The sequence below is a fragment of the Heliconius melpomene genome, chromosome 7 (assembly GCF_056956725.1).
Source record: "Heliconius melpomene rosina isolate 202511_hmr_F chromosome 7, ASM5695672v1, whole genome shotgun sequence".
NCBI lineage: Eukaryota > Metazoa > Arthropoda > Insecta > Lepidoptera > Nymphalidae > Heliconius > Heliconius melpomene.
In genome coordinates this window covers 2,653,256-2,673,056 of record NC_140395.1, presented here as the reverse complement: position 1 = coordinate 2,673,056, position 19,801 = coordinate 2,653,256, and the positions used below count along the sequence as shown (strand labels likewise).

General features: G+C 31.8%; 1 protein-coding gene and 2 non-coding genes across 3 annotated transcripts; 2 read left to right on the top strand and 1 right to left on the bottom strand.

Annotated features, from left to right (window-relative positions):
- The first annotated feature begins 220 nt into the window (after positions 1 to 220).
- On the top strand, positions 221 to 8,706 carry Ephrin (ephrin). The gene has a single exon (XM_085188481.1). The coding sequence runs from the start codon at positions 647 to 649 to the stop codon at positions 1,427 to 1,429; it is 783 nt and encodes a 260-aa protein (XP_085044607.1). The 5' UTR covers positions 221 to 646; the 3' UTR covers positions 1,430 to 8,706.
- Positions 8,707 to 18,961: 10,255 nt separating this feature from the next.
- On the bottom strand, positions 18,962 to 19,033 carry TRNAE-UUC (transfer RNA glutamic acid (anticodon UUC)). Its single transcript has one exon. It is a non-coding gene; the product is annotated as a tRNA-Glu (tRNA).
- A 537-nt stretch (positions 19,034 to 19,570) lies between these two features.
- TRNAE-UUC (transfer RNA glutamic acid (anticodon UUC)) lies at positions 19,571 to 19,642 on the top strand. The gene has a single exon. It is a non-coding gene; the product is annotated as a tRNA-Glu (tRNA).
- The last annotated feature ends 159 nt before the right edge of the window (positions 19,643 to 19,801 follow it).

Sequence of the window (19,801 nt, the reverse complement as noted above, 5' to 3'; positions counted from 1 at the left end):
ACATAAGATAAATAAGATTTGAATAAAAAATTCAAAAGAACTCTACATTTTATAAAGCTTTCGGTCTCACATAATACCAAAAGTTCGATTGGGTCTCGTATAATACAGTACAATCCTGGCAGTAACTCGAACGCGTCGGTTAGACTAGGGGTTAGTGGGGGAGGGGCGCGGGCCGCATGCGTACCTCCAGCCCGAGCAGCATTCCAGTATTCGACCGACGGCCGCGCGGCGCCACGCAGCCACTCCGCGACGCACGATCATACAAAGAACGCCTCAGTATTGTAAAAAAATCTGTGATGTATTGATTTATTTCAACGCTTAACAAACATAGAAGACATCCAACGCAATACTAAATAACGTTACAGTGTAAATAAATAGAGTCTAAGTGTTCATAGAGACGTTTAAAGCGGGCCACGTCCCATGAAATTCCACATTTATCGATGAATAGAATCTAGCGGAGACCGAACATGGTGGACTGTACGCGATGAGTGGAATTGTTCTTGTTGTTGTGTGAAACGGTTTTTTATTATGTATTTAGTGAATTTTGTTTGTTTCTAAATATGGATTGGTATATCCGGGCTGAAGCTTAGATAGAGTGGCTCGAGTCTCCTTTCGGATATGATTTTGTGAATGATAAACATACAGAATGGTGTCCTTTACTTATTTCGGATTGCGACAAGCGCCTTGGACCTTGCTAGTCCTGATCTTCTTCATCGAGAGCGTGATGGGTAACTACGCCAAATCCTTCTACATACATTGGAACACAACGAACAGTATATTCAGAATAGACAACACCGACCATGTATTCGATTTGAATAAAGGCAACGCTCAGTTCGAGTACGACCAAGTGAACATAATATGTCCCGTGTACGCGCCCGGGACGTTCGAGGAGGACACGGAGAAATATATAATATATAACGTTAGTAAAGAAGAATATGATACTTGTAGGATAACCAATCCAAACCCTCGCATTATAGCGATATGCGATAAGCCGCACAAATTGATGTTTTTCACGATCACCTTCAGACCGTTCACGCCGCAGCCCGGCGGGCTAGAATTCCTCCCAGGTAAAGATTATTACTTCATATCGACGTCTAGTAAGGACGATTTGCATAGACGCATCGGGGGTCGTTGTCTCAGCAACAATATGAAGCTGGTTTTCCGGGTGTGCTGCAAGCCGGAAGACCAGCCGCCAGCTCCTCCCTCGCAGCCGACCCCTCCACCGCCGCCTCCGCCGCCCACCATGCCGCCGACCACCACGACGACCACCACCTTCAAGCCAGTGACTAAGAAGACGCACAAATACGATAAGACGCAAAACGAGGTCGTGAAGAGCGAGGAGCTTTCGTACTCTCGCGGGGCGGCGCTAGCTTCCTCCTTGGCTTTGGCTCTGGCTGCGACCGCCGTTTTAGCGCCCCTGGCTCGGTGAATGTGCGCTAAAGCGGCGCGGCCACCGCGACCCGATCTATTGGCCAAGCCCGATTCACACACAACACAAACTCTACAATCCCTACAGTCTCTAAACTATCCGGACTCTCTAGTCTTTACGTGAATCGTGGGTGTGAACAAAACTCTAGTGATTTAAATTGGAATGATCTATAGTGTTATACTGTGCTCATATAAAGGATTCTTTTGGATTTTGTAAGTACATAGTGCGGTAACGAGATTGGTGTTCGAAATGGATAAATGACTGTTGGTTGGTCGAGTTGTGCAAAATTCCTAGTTATTTCAGAAAGTTCCAATCGACAAATTGTTAGTGTTTAAGGAACATGAGCCTAATTTTACTATTAACTAAAATATCTGGCCTACGGATAATCGAACTATTATTATAAATAAAGATCGGAAGGCAGTTGCTGCGGCGATAATTATGAAGTTATCATATACACATACATACATATATATAAATATAAAAAAAATCGTTAAAATGTATAATGGTAATATACATAGGTTTCTTAAACCATTAGAAATTAAATTTTTATATTTTCACTAATGCAATCGTGGATTAAGATTTAGATTCATTACTGTCTAGATGAAGTCTCTATATAGGGCGATGTAGCTAGCGTTTAATTTAGTTCAAAAGACATGTTTGTTTATTTTATTTTTCCATACAATTACAATTTTATTTATACGAGAAAAAAAAATGGAACAAGAAAATCTTGTTCGGACACACTGTGATTTTGGTTTATTTAGGGTGTAATTTTTCTATATATATATATTCTATATATATTTTTTTAATTTGTGATAAATTCCCATTTTTTGTATTTAATATTGCATTTCAATATTTGTTTGACCACACGACTGATTTGATGCTTTATTATAACAAATAACGCAAATTAAATATATTAACAGCTTTTAGTGGCTTTTGGTCACCTACATAAATATTATTTTGAGTCAATACTCAAAAATGGCAAAATTACATCTCAGATCTGGCCTCCGCTTAAGTGTTAAGCTAATATAAATTGATTAGAAATTAATCATTTTCATATTATTATGATCTTTTATGTTTGAAACCAGAATAAAGATATAGAACGACTAACTTGGGTATATTTGCATAAAATAATAGGATTAACTAATAATTGTCCATAATTTTGTCAAAAATCTATAATATTAGATCAAAGCATTTTTAATTTTGCTATAAATTTATTCAACACATTGACGATGGTTTGTTCTTATACACTGCTTAGTTAGAAACTTGTGAATTGCTTCATTTTAAGTAATTTTCATATCAATTTTGTTCTGGTTCCAACATATATGCACATCTTGTGCTGGAATGTGATCTGTCATCTGTTCACAAAATGAAATAGTCAAATAGTTAAATAGTAGTTGAAATAGACCGGTTTTCAGTTAGACATACGCATTTAGTGGCAGTTGGTATATTTTTAAAATAGTGCTTAAGGATACGTTTATATTTCACACTGCATTGATTACTGTAGTATTATCAGAATTAGTTTAGTCCATTTTATTAAAATAACGGAGAAAATTTAAATGAGAATAAATGAAAAAGGAAACCACAACGTTAAATTCTTAAAAGATCCAAAATAACAAATAACTTAATAATCTTAGTAAAAAATAAGATTGATATCTACATTGAATTAAACAAAAGCTGAATTAAACTAATTGTCTGATAAAAAATACTCTAAAAACAATATAATATTGAAGCATTACATTAATTACTTAAAACGTTTTTACACGTGACACTAATTGCTTTATTTTACACTGTAATGACCTAACCTTGTGAGACAAAAGACCACGGACGGAGCATTATGAAAATAAATTCCTCTCAGAATAGATTCTTAATGACAGATTTCACCCCAAAAAAGAAACCAAGTGGAACAACGTAATAGACATATATCTTAAGTTTAATTTACCAAAAACAAAGTAAAAAGACATCACACGAAATGAATGATTCAAGCGAACAAATGGTCTTAAAAATAAAATTTTGAATATCTATTATGCTCCATATGCTGGGTGTCTATTTTAAAAAGCTTAACCATGAAGATATACTCAACCGTTTCGTGGTACAGACTATGTTTAAAGCTTTGGTTTATTTTAAGATTACGACCCTGAAGCTCGTGAAGGGATAATCGGCCTAACCTGTTCGTAATAAGTTAAAGCGTGTTTACTTGCTCTCAACTGGTTGAAATAATGTATGATGTGCAAACAATTAGTTTATCACGCGTTTAATGGCGTGAATAACACTAAATACACGGCCTAAAATATTTACATTTGACAATAATGAGAATCCGAGAAAGGGGATTTAAAATTGTTGAATCATCCAAAAGTTTGTCTAAAGCCTAACTTTTGTTTAAATTTTAGATAGAAGTGGCCTAAATATTATATGACAGAAGAAGCAAAAGAACAAACTTACATCACATGAAATTAATTAAGACAAACCGGTCTAATGGTTAAAAGATGTTGTTAATAAAAACAAATAAATGATTACACAATATAAAAATTACTAGCGATCCCTCATATTACACAAGAAACATTCTGAATTAAAGAGACATAACAGAATGCAACATTTAATTGATGACGCCGCATTTATTTAAATAGATGATACAAGAACTTTACTAAATCATTTTGGTTCTGAGAATGTTTCTGAACAAAAAGGAAACATAAAAGATTTTAGATTAAGAAATGGAATTTGCATTCTTAGAAGGAATATTGTAAATGAGAAAGGTAACAAAAGATCGTAAGTTGCAGCATCTTTAGATCTTTAAACTGGAGATTAACATGAGATTAAAAAAAGGTAAATTCAACAATGCAGTGTGAAATTTGAATGTGTAACCAACATTTTTAATAGTACTTCTCTCTCATATTAGTTTTTGTTTAGATGTGCTGTGTACTTAGAATAATTAATTGCCTATTAAATGAGATGACCTCATTTTTTAAGTCTCAAAACAAAATCAGTCCGTTAGTTATAATGATGGAAATGGTAATTTTATATTTAACTAAATCTTGGGTGATTTCCAACAACACGAAGATACGGTTGGCAGACTTTTGTGACACTAATGTCTAAATTATTTAAATGTCTACTGTTCATATTGTATTAACAAGATCTATGTGAGAATGTATAGACAAAATTGTTTCTTTTTTAAATATTTGTTTGTAAAATCAATTGAATTTAACCCTTTCGTATTCAAAATTAAAGTTTTAATCACTTTGCAATAGTTGTAAATTAATTAAAGAATTAAGTAATTATTGTTGAAATTAAGATGTCGTGTCATTTGAAATTCTATTGTTTTGAATTTGTACAAATGACTGTTTCGTTTAACGTCTCTTTTAATGATAGTAAAAGTGTTAACAAAAATACTAACGAAATAATTGCAAGGATTCAAGTCATAATTATTGTACATTCTCATAGATATTTTACAATTTTTTTATATATATATTTTCGGTCTTCGAACTTTTTGAATTGTTACCAACCGTTTTCAAACTTTAAACATCTTTATTCTGAAAGTTGTTTTAAGTTGTACTTACTTTTCCATATTATAATATAATTAAATAACAAATACATTACATATTCTTTCATAATCATCATAATCCAAATAATGATTATAGAAACGTACGTACACATATTGTGTTTGTGTTTGTTGGAAATCACCGTTTAATTGATAATTTGTAAGAATAATGTTTCTTTTATTGTAATGGTATTAGCTATTAAATTGAACCAGAACGTCTCAGTGTCTCAAGGCGGATAAGTCCTCGAAATTGTGCCTCATTTTATCGTTTTACGTAAAAGGCTTTATTATTACGGAATCTCATTATGTAGAAATAAGTGAATACTTATTATTTTTAAAAGATTCTTTAAAAAAAATAATGTTCTAAAGCCTATGTGAAATTTTGATGAATTTCTTTGCTCAGTGGAGGTTGTAAAATATTTTAAACTCCCTATTGTTTGAATACTTAAATATTTATTATTTTTAAGCTTTTTTTTAAAACTATTATTATTATTATTATATTTTGTACGCGTGTTCTGTGAATAAGAGCAATTAATTGAATAGGTATTTTAAAAAGATTGCAATATTTAAACAATTAAATAATCATTTTTAAAAAAAAATCTCTAAGCAATAGTGCAAAAGCCTGGCTGTATCATATTGAACAGCATTAGTCCCTAAAATCACTATATTCTAAAATGTAAAAAAAATTATCTTAAATCTATTTCTAATTGTTTCCATATAAATTTACTGTATATTTTGTACTTAATTTAGACCTGCTCAAAATTTGTGGTTACTTGTTTTTCTCTAATGATTAATGGAAAAATATCTTAAAATAATCAGTTTATTGTTAAAATTTTCGTTCAGAACATTGCACTTATATATTTATTTACTTGGTAACCTTAACAGTTTTTCTCTCGTAAAAAATTTACATAGTTAATTGTTAGTTACTCTCTCTCTTTCTCTTTCTCTCTTTACCTCACATAATGCAGGACATGCGTGAGGCATAATTGTGTTATAATGGATGTTTTGGACGTCACTCCAAAAAGAGTAAGATAATATCAGTAAACAAAAAGATTTGAACTAATATTAGCGTATATTGGTCCCCATTAATCACAAAATAAATACAAAATAAAAAGGTGTTGCCAATAATGCTTATTGATAAGAATAACACTTTGCACTTATCATTGAATATTAAATATTTAAAATATGTATTCGCAAGGTCTTAAGTGCAAGTTTAAGCAAAAAAATATGTAAAACAAATGACTGTAATATCTTTTAAAACACGATTCAGCCATTTTTAAAGCCATAAATTACATTTTTGTAATATCTGAACATTTTTTTTTTGGTCTTAAACAAATGCTATAGCGATACAGTTGTCAAATGATAATTGTGGGTTTGATTCTGGTTTGGCAAAGCAATATGTAAATTAAAAAAGAAAAAAAAATCTCAGTCAGGTCGCAACCACTAAAATGGTTCAAAGTAAAGAAATTTTGTTTATTTAACCTTTATACTAAAAAGATGTCTCTTCTGGTGTCCCAGTCAAAAAAATATATGATTTTTAATAGTATTTTTTACACTTATTGTCAAATTTAATTTAAAAGTTCTAAAAACTAAACAGTTTCTTCTAATAAATTTCAATCAAATTTAAACGTGTAATTAACACAAATAACGTTTGAACAATAAAATATCTATAAAAAGCTTTGTAATTAGCTCGTATCGTGATTTTAATGAAAAAAGCCAATTCAATTGCTAATTTCATCTTTTTATGCCTTTTAATTTGTCTTTAACGTCCTCTATTACGTATTTTGTTAAAATTTATGAAAATTGGTTTATCTATCGATATATCTAGGAACTAAATTTTATAGGCATCTTATAAATTCATATAGAAGTTATGTTATTTCAATAATAACTGTTTAAAATTCTAATAATTTTTGCAATTCGGAAAATATTTTTATTGCTAAGATTGCAGCTTTTACTAGTTTTCTTGATTTTTTCATATGAATACATTTAGAAGTAGGTTTAGAAAGGTTTATTTAAAGCTGATTAAGACTTATGTTATATTTTAAAACGGCCCTGACCTAAGTTTCTTATGTGCTTTGAATTTCGATTGAAATTATTTTTCTTAATGAAGAGAATCTAGTGACTACACTCTTTTGCTAGTAATTTTGGGACACTCTTTTGTGGGAAATCGGAAACCATATTTCTTAATATTGATAACTTTTTCAAATAATTATAATATGTACTTAATAATATAATTTAATAGTAATACCTTATTGTAAGAGAGTAATAATATAATTTTTACCTTACTTTGTTAATGAGTTGTCTAGGTTTTTAAATGAAATTTGAAGTCTGTTTACTGATTAAAATTAAAAATCTAAGCAAAAATATATAGGGACGGATTTATTAATTTCATATATCAACTAATTGCTCTTATTCCTAATGAAAAAAATAAAATAAAATATTTAACCACGTTGGTGCTAAAAAAGACTATCAAAATCTCATAATGTATTCAAATTAATGATATTATTTTATTTCTTTCTAAACTTTTTTTCTTCTTAAATATTCTAACGCTTAATGCTGCGTCTGCGCAAGTTTCGGTGCAGGTTCGACTCCTTTTTATTAACTTAGCTATTTATTTTAAATGACTGATAAATTATTTCTTTAAATGTACTTAAATTTTAGCGTAGTATGCTTCAGCTACCTCTAAACTTTAAAATATTTATATATAAACTTAGATAAGGGCCTTTACACACTGAGACATTCCGGTTATTTTCCTAAAAAAAAACAATGTTCAGAAGCCTCAATTTTCCTAAAGCGATTGTTGGTAATAAAAAATAGCACGTAGGTTATTCCATTTAGAATATTATGATCGTATATTTTTTGCAATTATTATTAATGCTATAATACTGTGCGGCCATAATTCTGGTTGATTCTGGATTGTTCTCGAACATTCTATAATACTCTGGGGGGCGAGACATCGATATGGAATCGAATATAACATTTACTGTTTATTATATATTTATAATTGAATTATTTGTGAAAATTTTAAATGTATGAATTAATAAAATGTATTGTTTATTGAACTGTTTGTGACAATTTGAATTTTTTTATTTTATAATGTAAAAAGAATACAGCATTTTAATTATGAAATTATATAACAAATACAGCCATTTTGTATATTGTAATTGTTTTTATAACATATCGCATAATATTATGTAAAATTTTCATAATAAATTGTTTCATGAATTTCGACAATATTCCTCTAGGCATATAAAAAAGACTGTAAATCGTCTTATTAATAATTATTATGTCCCTTTCACACTTTGATTATAAGTTAAGGTGTGAAAGAAACAGATGTTTATGTGATTTTTTTTCATAATAAATTTGTATTATGAAGACGATATTTATAATATAATGTTATATTCGATTAATTATGTAAAAATTGGTATAAAAATATTGTAATAATAACATTTATTTGTAAATTATGTATAAAATTCATCGTAAATGTCTCTGCCTCATCGAAATTGATGAGAAATGTCGAAATTTTTTTTGAAAAAGAAAAAAACTAAAATGAAGAAAAATTGGCAACGATTGTAAAAAGGGGAGGGGATGAAAATTATTGTACCTACTAAGTAAACAATAAGGAGTTGTAAATATGTTGTTATTAAGAAGTAGACCCTGTAGGTATTTATTTTCGATTTCAGGCCTTTGTTAAAATCCAAAGTTTTTAATTTATTTTTCGACCAATAAATGTTGGAGAGAACTATTTGTTGTTTTTGTTCATTATTAACCATATGAAATAAAATTATTTATAAATTTTTATATAAAAATGAAATCTATCCGAATTAAAACCTAAATCCTCTTACAATTTAAATTTTTTTAGCTACAGATACTTTAAGAAATTATATTGAATTTCAACATGCCATACAACTCTAGTTTTATGCTTAAATTAATTAATAATTTAAGAAAGGTAAATAAATATAATTTTAGAAAAGGGGCCAAGTGTGAATTACCTTTTTCTACCAGCAACATAAATAACTTTGTTTTTCAAATGTTTGTGTAAATGACAAAGTTACATTTGCAGTTTTAAAACTGTCTTGTTCTAACTAATTTTTGTTGTGTTCATTGAAATCTACAGGCTCATATTTATATTTTTCACTTTTACTTTTAAAAGAGGAGAGTAGCAGAGACCTCATATATGAGAGTGATATATTTTACTACTTTGGAAGTATCTAATTTTCAAATGATTGAGCTATCTCAGCAATTCGAAGATCTATCTATATATAAACTGCACGTGTAGGTTTGTATTCGTAAAACAGTTCAAAGACTATTATCATTATTGTGTCTCTAATACATAATAATAGCAGTTTAGTTTTTCTTAATATAAAACATAAATAACGAAGTATTGTTACTTACTAGCGGACGCGCGCAGCTTCGCTTGCCTATTTAAGGGTGAATTCTAATAATCCATGAAACATGTGTTCAATGAAAGATTTTTCCATACAAACTTTCAACCCCTTATTTGCACCCTTAGGGGGTGATTTTTGGAAAACCATGAAACATGTGTTTAATTATATACGTTTAAGAGTCTGAATTTCAAATTTTATGAAAATTGGTCACGATTTAAAAAAAACCTACACAAACTTTCAACCCCTTATTTGCACCCTTAGGGGGAGAATTCTAGAAAACGATGAAATACGTGTTCAATTAAATACTTTTAAAAATTTAAATTTCAAAATTTTATAAAAATCGGTGCCGATTTAATTTTTTTTCCATACAAACTTTGAACCCCTATTTCACCCCTTTAGGGTTAAAACTTTTCAAAATCCCTTCTTAGTGGATGTCTAGATTACGAAAGTAAACATTTGTCCAAATTTAACGCTTCTACCATCAGCGGTTAAGGCTGTGCGTGCGTCTTACCTCAGTCAGTGAGGACAAGTCCTTTTATATATATACTAGCGGACGCGCGCCGCTTCGCCTGCTTATTTGCACCCTTAGGGATGAATTCTAATAAACTATGAAACACATGTTCAATGAAATATTTTTAAGAGTCTCAATTTCAAATTTTAGAAAAATCGGTGGCGATTTAAAAAAAATTCCATACTAACTTTCAACCCCTTATTGGCACCCTAAGGGGGTAAATTCTAAAAAAACCGTGAAACAAGTGTTCAATTAAATATTTTTAAGAGTCCGAATTTACAATTTTATAAAAATCGGTGCCGATTTAAATTTTTTTTCATACAAACTTTCAACCCCTATTTCACCCCTTTATGGTTAAAATTTTTCAAAATCCCTTCTTAGTGGATGTCCAGATTACGAAAGTAAACATCTGTTCAAATTTCACGTTTCTACGCACAGCGGTTACGGCTGTGCGTGCGTCTTACCTCAGTCAGTGAGGACAAGTCCTTTTATATATATAGATAATAGAATAGATTAATAATACAATTTATTAGAAAGTTAATGTAAGAAAGTTATAATATAATAATAGTCTCACTTCATTATAGAGTTGTTTATTGACTAAAATTAATAATAAAGCTTAGATAATATAATAACAAAATTAGATAACAGAGTATTATTAATAATATGTTATCATTTACTTCCCTACATGTGAAGATAATGCCTTATCTTCATGAATAATAATGTTATCAGTGCTTTGAGTGACCGTAACCTTGCAAGAACGTTGATAAAGAGAAGACCTGTAGCGCAGTGGCACAACGTGTGACTGTAAACACGATGGTCGTGGGTTCGATTACCACTCGTAAATAATTATTTTATATTTTAAGCTTAACACTAGATTCCCTTTGTGTATCCTGCTATATACGGGATATAGCGTGAAGCTTGATAAAAAATAGATAAACCTATAAAAAAATAGAAAATTAATATATAATTTATCATATATTTTTTTTAGTACACAGATATTTTTTGAGACAATTAACTGATAAAACAATAAATCAGACCATAAATATTATAATATGTACATAAAATAGTTTTCCGATTGAAAGTAAAAAGTTGAAAAGGAATCGATTTCAAAACCACCACAACCAGACTCTATTGAACTAAGCTACAACGGCGTTTAATACATCCTAAAAAAATAAATAGTTTTACGCTGTATCCCGCATAAAGTATAGGCGGAGAGAATCTAGTGTTATGACACTGCTTTTCCAACTTTCCCTACAATTATCTAGTACCCTGTTGATTAACGGATCTAAACGCCGCGTTTGGTCTTGTTACTAGAGCTAGAGCAAGAAGATTAAAATAATTCATTCCCCTGAGCGGTAATTGAACCAACTACCGTTGCACTTACAGTCAGACGCTGTGCTATTGCGCTATTGCGGATTTAAATATATTATAACAACATACATAAAGTTTTTTTTAATTTAATTTCTCCCTCACTTTCAGTATGAAAAAGCCCATCTGAAATACAATTTGAAACGAGATTATTTGACAATTCAAAAAATGGATGAAACAGACAAAAAAGGAAGCCGATGGCGCCGTGAATGCGGACTATCGATCGGTAGCGGATACGAATCCGCAATTAATGCATACCATACAATGGACTTTTTGCAAAAAGACCTCATATAGCCCAGCCTATAGCCTATAGTCTATAGTCCATTTCATAGCGTTTTTCCTTTGATATCTTTTTTATTATCGCTTTGACTGTATCTCTTGTTTGATAATGAAATATAACGTTTCTATTCAAAAACGTTGTTTGATTTTATATGTGGTGGATGTGGGTTTGATTTCTGATTGTGGAAGTGATTTTGTTATTTATTTTTGTTTAAGCGAAGCGCAGCTTTGATAGCCACCTGTTACCCCGTAGTGTCATAGATATGGGTTATAATGGAGAGCATAATATCTGGACACTAAATTCTTTCTGCCTACCCTGCATTTTATATTTTAAATAAAAAAAAGACGACAGAATTTCTCGGAAGTAGTAGATATATTATGTAAGTATAAAAGATTATATTCTAATATGTTTATTGTTAGTAAAGCCGCCATAAGGCCACGCAGCGCCGAGTTGATGCAGTACCTGATTTAATTTTTTTTTTAATATCGAAATATAATTGTCACCTTCATCAGGTGTGATGATTAACTCCATCACTAGTCACAGAAGAAAGTGAAGAACAGTGTCATTCATCATATATAACCTGAGATGGTTCTCGTCACTAAAAAGGCAATGATAAAATAAAAAAAAACATAAAAAATAGACTCTGAAATGAAATTGTCAATATAAAAAACTGAAAACATATTTTTCAAGAGACATTACCACCAAATGACCTGAACTAGCGGATCGTAATTTTTTATTATACTCGTAAATGAGTATCAAACGCAATCTTGAGATTCTTACAAATAAAAGTTTTTCGTTTGACCTCAAAATGGTGATTGTTTTCTTTTAAACTTCTCTCTGTATCCCAGTATAACCCACTATAGCAGAGTAGGCAGAGGGAACCTAGTGTTAAGATACTCCGTTTCTCTTGCATCTCTCTATTTTAGAGACAATGCGTGTGGAGTTCTATGACTCAAGAACGTGTTACAGCGTGTTTGCCTTGTTACCAGTGTGGAAATAAAAAAATTAAAAAAATAATTCCCTGAGTTTGGGAACGAACTGTCAAACATCTCATTTATAGTCAGGTATTTCACTGTGCCAAGAAGCGGTCAAAACAATAACAAGCGCGGCGTTAAGGTCCGTCAGTCAACACAATGTTTCAAAAATGTAAGAAGCTTTTGCGAAAAGTAAGATTTTTCAGTTCATTATGAAGAATATCTGATATATCTGTATTACATTGAATTTATGTACAAGAAGTACCCATTACTTAATTGGAGAAAAAAAAACCGCATCAACCGAACCCACTACCACCAAAAAGCGTACCAATTAAAATAACAAATTAAACTAAGTAAATTTTTGTACACATATTTAAAATTGTAATTTACAAATGTAAAAAATGTATTAAAATTTAGATCTTCTTTATTTTAAATGTTTATTATTATTTGATTTTCAACCTTATTTTAAGATAACAAGGTCTTATTTAGCTTGTATATAGCAGTTTAAAAGACCAAAGTCTTTTAAACAATTCGTATAGAAGTTTAAGCTTTATGTACTAAGAAATAAATGTTATTTTTGTACATATTAGTATATATTTGTGATATATTAAAGCTATGTATAGAATAGAATTTACGTAAATAACAACCTTTGGCGGTAAATACTGTCACAGCATGAGTAAATACGAATGGAGTCCAGGGTTCATTTCTTTTTTGGTTAAGTGCATTCATTTAACTTCTTAAGTTAACTAAGCTTAAGTTAGATATTTTAGGGTTCCGTACGCTAAAATAAATGGAACCATTTTTGTATCAGCCTGACCTTGCCTATAAGCAATCATTTCATAGGTAATTAATTTATAATTGAATAAAACAAACCTGAGTTCGTCAACTATTATATTATATTCTTCCCGTTGACCTACTATCATAAAATATGTACGGGACCCTCCATTAGCGAGTTGGACTTGCACTTGTCTATTAATTTTATTTTGGTCTAAGTTCAAAATAAAAAACAACTTTCACAAGGAACGTAGTAATATGAAGGAACGTAAGTAAAGAACGAACGAAAAGAAAAAAAAAAGAATTTTACTAACTTTGAATGTCTAATATGAAAATCATTCTTTATGTCATTTTTTAATCATTTTTTTATGAATATACTAAATACCTCGTTCATGTAGTGAATATGTGATATTTCTTAATATTTCTTTTCTGTGTTAAACTTTTAGTGTTCCCTGTAGATACTTTAGACGCTTTACCAGGCAGTGGAGAAAGTAATGTCTTCATGAGAACGGAGTGTTTTAATACTAGGTTCCTAGATTCCCTCTACTGTGCAATGTGCGGGATACAGCGTGAAGTTACAAAATAAAGCATATTTTCTGATATGTAACAGGGTAGATAGAGAGAAATTTGTTTCAAGATACTCTGTTCCCCACTATCCTCCTAAATTCGTTGCGGTACTCAACGCCGCCCTTTGCCTATCTAAAACGGAAAAACGATAATATTTCAACAGGTGATATATGATCAGACTCTCTTGGTATTTGTGCCTTCGTGCAGTCTAACAAATAAGTTATGCGTCTAGACATACGAATGTTGAACTTTGATATCTCTAAAGGTTCTTTAATTAAAGATAGCTATAAAGGCATTACAGTTAAGTGTGGACTCCAAATTTGTAATATAGGATGATAATTGACAATTTTCACGCTGTATCCCTCACACAGCAGGGTACGCAGAGGGAACCTAATGTTAAGAAAATCCGTTCCCCACTTTCCCCCGATAAATTTATAACTGTTAGTAATTTATATTTATATATGTACACAGGCGAAGCCGCAAGTAAGAGCTAGTGTTATAAAAATACTTATTTGTACAATAAATACGAGGTTTGTTGAATATTATTGGTACATACATTTTGCTTTAAACGTTGTGAATTGTTTTTATAAACACTCTTTCATTTTACAAGTGACAAATGTTTTTTCAAACATTGTTTCTCTTTTTTTGTTCAAGCTTTTTCTTTTTTAGCTTCACGGTGAATCCCGCATATCGCTATATGGATTGATAGAGGAAACCTAGTGCTAAGACACTCTGTTCACTTTAACACACAGTGTCTCTGAATCGTTTTTAGGTGTTCTGACATCCACCAGACGTCCAGTTGCAGTTTCATCGTAAGGTCCTCACCAGGAACAATTAACAGAATATACCAAGCTACCCAAGCTGTAGGATTTAAAAGGCATTTTTTATTATAATAAAACTGGTTCGACCACATTGGTGTACAGCAGTATAGGTAGATTGAACCTACGAACCTAATATTAAAGACATTTCGTTCCCATTTAGATATTTCCCTTCCCCAGTTTTGACGGAATTCTCGAGAAGGTGGTGAGTGGTGGAACTCAACGAGGAAATGAAAATACTAAATATCTCATTCCCCCGAGTGGAGATTGAAGCCACAACACTCGCCTTTTACAGTCGCACGCTTGGGCGACACAAGCTACCCTACCCCTACCTAAATTTGCTTCACGCATATCCTGCAGTTTACTAGGTATATTCTGCACTCAGCAGGGTAGGCAGAGTGAACCTATAAGATATAAAGTTTATCATTAGTCAAAATTGAAAATATTTCTTTAAATAGACTCATACCAACTCTACCTTACTCTACCTTCGAAGTCATATTTAAGAACATATTTTTTATTATTTATTTCGCATTGACAAAGCGGTGCGTGTGAAGTTTGTAACAAAACAAATATAAGGACTAATATTTGACAGGATGTATGACCAAAGTGTGGACAGACAGACACGTTCTTTCCATATTAGAATGTATGTATATAGATAAAATATTTCTATTATCTATAGATTTTAAGGCCAGTCTTGGCTCTAGCGCACAATGTAATGTAAACAGGACAGGTTGTGGATTCCATTCTCATTTGAGGTAAGGAAATATTAATATTTTCATCTCTTCGCTCTGGTGTCCAGGCAAAGTGCAGTGTTGAGTTACGCAATGCCTCCAAAATTCGGCGAAAGTTAGGGAACGGAGTGTCTTAACATCAAGCCTATCCTGATGTCTGTGGGATACAGCGTGAAGTTAAAAAATCTATAGGTAGTGATTAAGGCCCTTATAGTTCAGCGGCACAGTATCTGATTGTAAATGCGACGGTTGTGGGTTGGATTCCCAATCGGGACAATGAATTATTTTTATATAATATATTCCGTGTATATATGCAGGGCGGATGGAACCTATTGATAAGACATTACATTCCCTATGCACTGTTAAATTTTTAAGACACTGCCTCTTGAGTTCTGGAGCTCAACGCTACCCTTTGTACACTTCTTACCAGAGCACGAATTGAAAATAATTCATTCCTCTGGGTGGGAATCGAACCCACAACCGTTGTGCTTACAGCCAGACGTTGTGCCGCTGGGGCATGACTCCTCACCTCGCTCCATAGTGCCTATAGATTAAATATCACTAAGATAAAATTCTAGGAAATATACTCTACGTGCTTTTTTCAATGTCTTTAATGCATCGTATTATTCTTAATGTGATTAAGCTTAAGTATATACTTTTTTATCATCAAGGCGTAACTTGAGAGGAACTGGTGTCAACTCTTTCCTTTTTATAAAACATTTATTTCTTCATTTAGCTTAGCAGACAAAGGGAACCTAGTGTTAAAACACTCTTGCTTTGAAACCTAAAACACTGCGTGAAGGAATTAATATATTAAATATTTCATTCTCCCGAGTAGTAATCAAACCACAATCGTCTCATCACGACGTTAGAATAATAACAACAAATAGTAATAAGTAATAAAAGTGTTCTGGGTTCGATTTCCATTTGGGGGAAATAAGGTATAGTCGTTTACACGCTTTGATAATTAGTAAGACAAGGCGCCGTGTTAAGTTACGTCGTTCAGCTTACAATGTCTCGAAAATTGGGGTAGTATTTTTACTTGGGGTATTGGGAGTATGGGAGTAGTAGAAATAAAAATAAATAATTTCCTCAAGTGAGAATCAAACTCACAATCGTCGCGTTCAATATCAGTTTCTCGCACTGGGCCGTTGCGCCATGACGTACACTTATTAATCATTTGATTTTAGAAACCTATTATGTTTGAACATTGCAAGAACACAGCAGGAGATGCCATTTAGTATTTCAATTTGATTTTGTAGCCATATTTATGTATATTAAAAAATATAATAAGTTCTAAACAAATTGTGATATCATTCTTTTGAGAATAAAGTTTCATCATCAAAACGCAGTTGGATTTATTCAGCGAGTAGGGATAGCAGAAAAATTAAATTGCATAACTAAAAATTTAAAGAACCGCTTTTTTTAAATTCTGCAAAGGATGTCCAGAATACAGTCAACTCTCTGCCTTCCAAGACTGTTAATATCTGACTGAGTATTTCTGTAAATTCCACAGATATCAACAGATTATTTAGACATAGGAACACGCTCTGGTGGAAATTAGCCCACCCATCTTACACCTGGGTAAAATAAACTTTACTTAACCTGGTAAAACCTATTAAAAGTTCGACCGCAAAACCTACATTTGTATCAAAGAAATGGATGATTTAAACAAAATGGAATAAACTTTACAGTTTATATGAAGTTCTGAATTAGTCATGGAGCCATCGTAACACGAAGAAGTAGTGGGATCGACCGCAATTTAGGGAAATTGAAAAAAAGTCCCTACAATTTGTGCCTATATCTAAAATAAAAGTGACATTAACTGAAATGGGGCCAATGTAGTGCGGCGTTAAGTTGCGCTATACAATGGACAAGTTCTCAAAAGGAAACAATAGAGTAAGTGTCTACACACTAGATTCTTTCCACCTTCTCTGCAAAAAAATAAAATACATGCTTGCTTTCTACAAGAGTGTGTGCTCGGGGCAGTAAATTTTATGAGGCTTAACTCGAGTGGTTTACTGGTAACGTCTGAAGAGTTCCACTATTTAGGTTTTAGTTCCACAATCCTACCTAGATTGTCACGAAAGCTACGTACAACTGCCAAGTTTAACGAGGATACAAATTATGCTAGGGGTTCAAATCCAGTTTCTTAGATCTTATGACATAGTATAGGGTAGGCACCAGGTTGGTGCTAAGATACTCCATTCTCTACTTTCCGGCGAATCTTACCAAGACATAGCGAATTGATTGGCGGAACTAAAGGCCGCGATTTATCTTCTTACCAGTTTATTCCCTAGAGTAAGAATCGAACCCATAGTCGTCACTCTTACGTTGTGCAACTGCGCCACTACGGTGTCAAAGTTACATAGTAAAAAATTAGTCACCAAATAAATATTAACCTATGCCTAAGCTTGAATCATTCATTCAGTAAATTCAAATCACGTTATTGTATTAGAACAATAGGCTTATAATGTTTTTCTTTGGGTTTTTTTCCTATATGTATGTATGTATGATACATACATAATATAGCGTGACAAATAGGATGCGGTTAATATTCGTGACAAATATTTGGTAGATATTTCTATTGCTTAATTAAAAAAGTATAGGCGTCGGTAGGCTAAAGGAACCTAGTGTTAGGTTAGTTTAGGTTCCCCGTTTTCTGCTCCCGTTTTTCTTCAATTTTCTTTGCTTTGTTATCAGAGCATTACGTAAAAGCAACTATTTACCTCGAGTATATTCGAACCTACAATTCACAACTGTCTGTCTGTCAGTCATTGCGCCGCTTGGGCACGATGGATTTTAAATTTTATTTTATAAAAATAGTATTGGTTGGGAGGTAAAAGCAAGCGTATGTATAAACCGCTCTCAAGTCTGAGATCGATCTTAAGTTGCTGTTTCATTTATAAATGATATATAATGGATCATAGTGGTAGGTAGAGTTAAATGACGGAATTAAACGCCGCGTTTCGTATTAATGGCTATAAAACATAAACAATTCATTCCCAACGAAAAAGGTATCGAACCAACAACCACAATCATCGCGACCCATTGCGCCATAATAGCATCATTAATAATAAAACATATTCATAATGAATGGCTTTTAATTCGTATTTAAATATCTCTGACGTATTCTAGATTATCAAGGTCAGCAAAAAAAAATATTATAAGCAAATAACATAATATATTTTTGAGGTTAAGTGTGTTCTCTGAGTGCTTTGATAAATGCGGGAAACAGCGTGAAAGTATATAAAAAATGGATTTTGTTTATTGAAAATAAATTTGGCCTAAGGCAAAAATTGTGAAAAGTTTATTAAACAATATTTTTTTAAATAGTTTATTTTTTAATATGGTAGGTAATATATATTTTATTGATTTTTATATACTGATAAAATTGAAGATTAAACTATCAGTCAACAACCATATTTTATCATACGTCAAAAACGTTCTAAAAATTATAATATTAAAGATGTTATATAAAAAAATTATATATATTAAAAACATTTTTTCGCAAAATATATGCAAAAGAAAACCAAAAATATATTTCTGAAATGATTTTAATATCAAAAAATTGCAAGCAAAAATTTATTTCCCGTACCGGGAATCGAACCCGAGCCTCCTGGGTGAAAGCCAGGTATCCTAGCCACTAGACCATACGGGAGATGAAAATATTGTTGATTTAGTTAAATATATTGACAAAGTAAGCAAAATATTATATACATATTTATATTTTTACTATTATCGATCTTTTTTCTGTTTCTCGCTGTATCCTGTAGTAGGGTAGGCAGAGAGAACTTAGTGTCAATTCACTCCGTTTTCTACCCAAATTCGAGACATTGCACGATAAGTGGTGGACCTGAACGCTACCGATTTACTATTATTTTTTTAATTCGGCAGTCATTGACTGATGACTCATTCCTCTGAGGAGGATTGAATCGACAATAACCGCATTTATAGATAGAGACTGACCTTCAACTGGAACTAAAACCAAGTTTACATAATTTCTGTTGTTTTTGATGTTTTTCCGTTACCGTAGGAATTACGGAAAATCCTCTCATAGATCGGTGAGTATAATTCGCGATGCTATTTCACATTTTCTCTAAGGAACCTACATATCTAATGACAGCGTTCAACACTACGTAAGTGTCTTATTTCAAAAGTGAAATTCTATATTTTTATTTAAAGCCATTCCATCATCTCCCGTATGGTCTAGTGGCTAGGATACCTGGCTTTCACCCAGGAGGCTCGGGTTCGATTCCCGGTACGGGAAGCGTTATTATTCGTTATTACAATTTCTTTTTTATTTTTTAAATATTTTTCATTTTTTTTAAAAATAAGAAACTAATGATAAGATAATACGTTCATTACCTTCCTCGAGCTGATTGTATTTTATAGAATGAGAAGACAACAACAATTCTAAATATAAATA

Coding starts and splice junctions, on each gene's coding strand:
- Ephrin (XM_085188481.1), top strand. CDS start 647: ATGGTGTCCTTTACTTATTTCGGATTGCGACAAGCGCCTTGGACCTTG.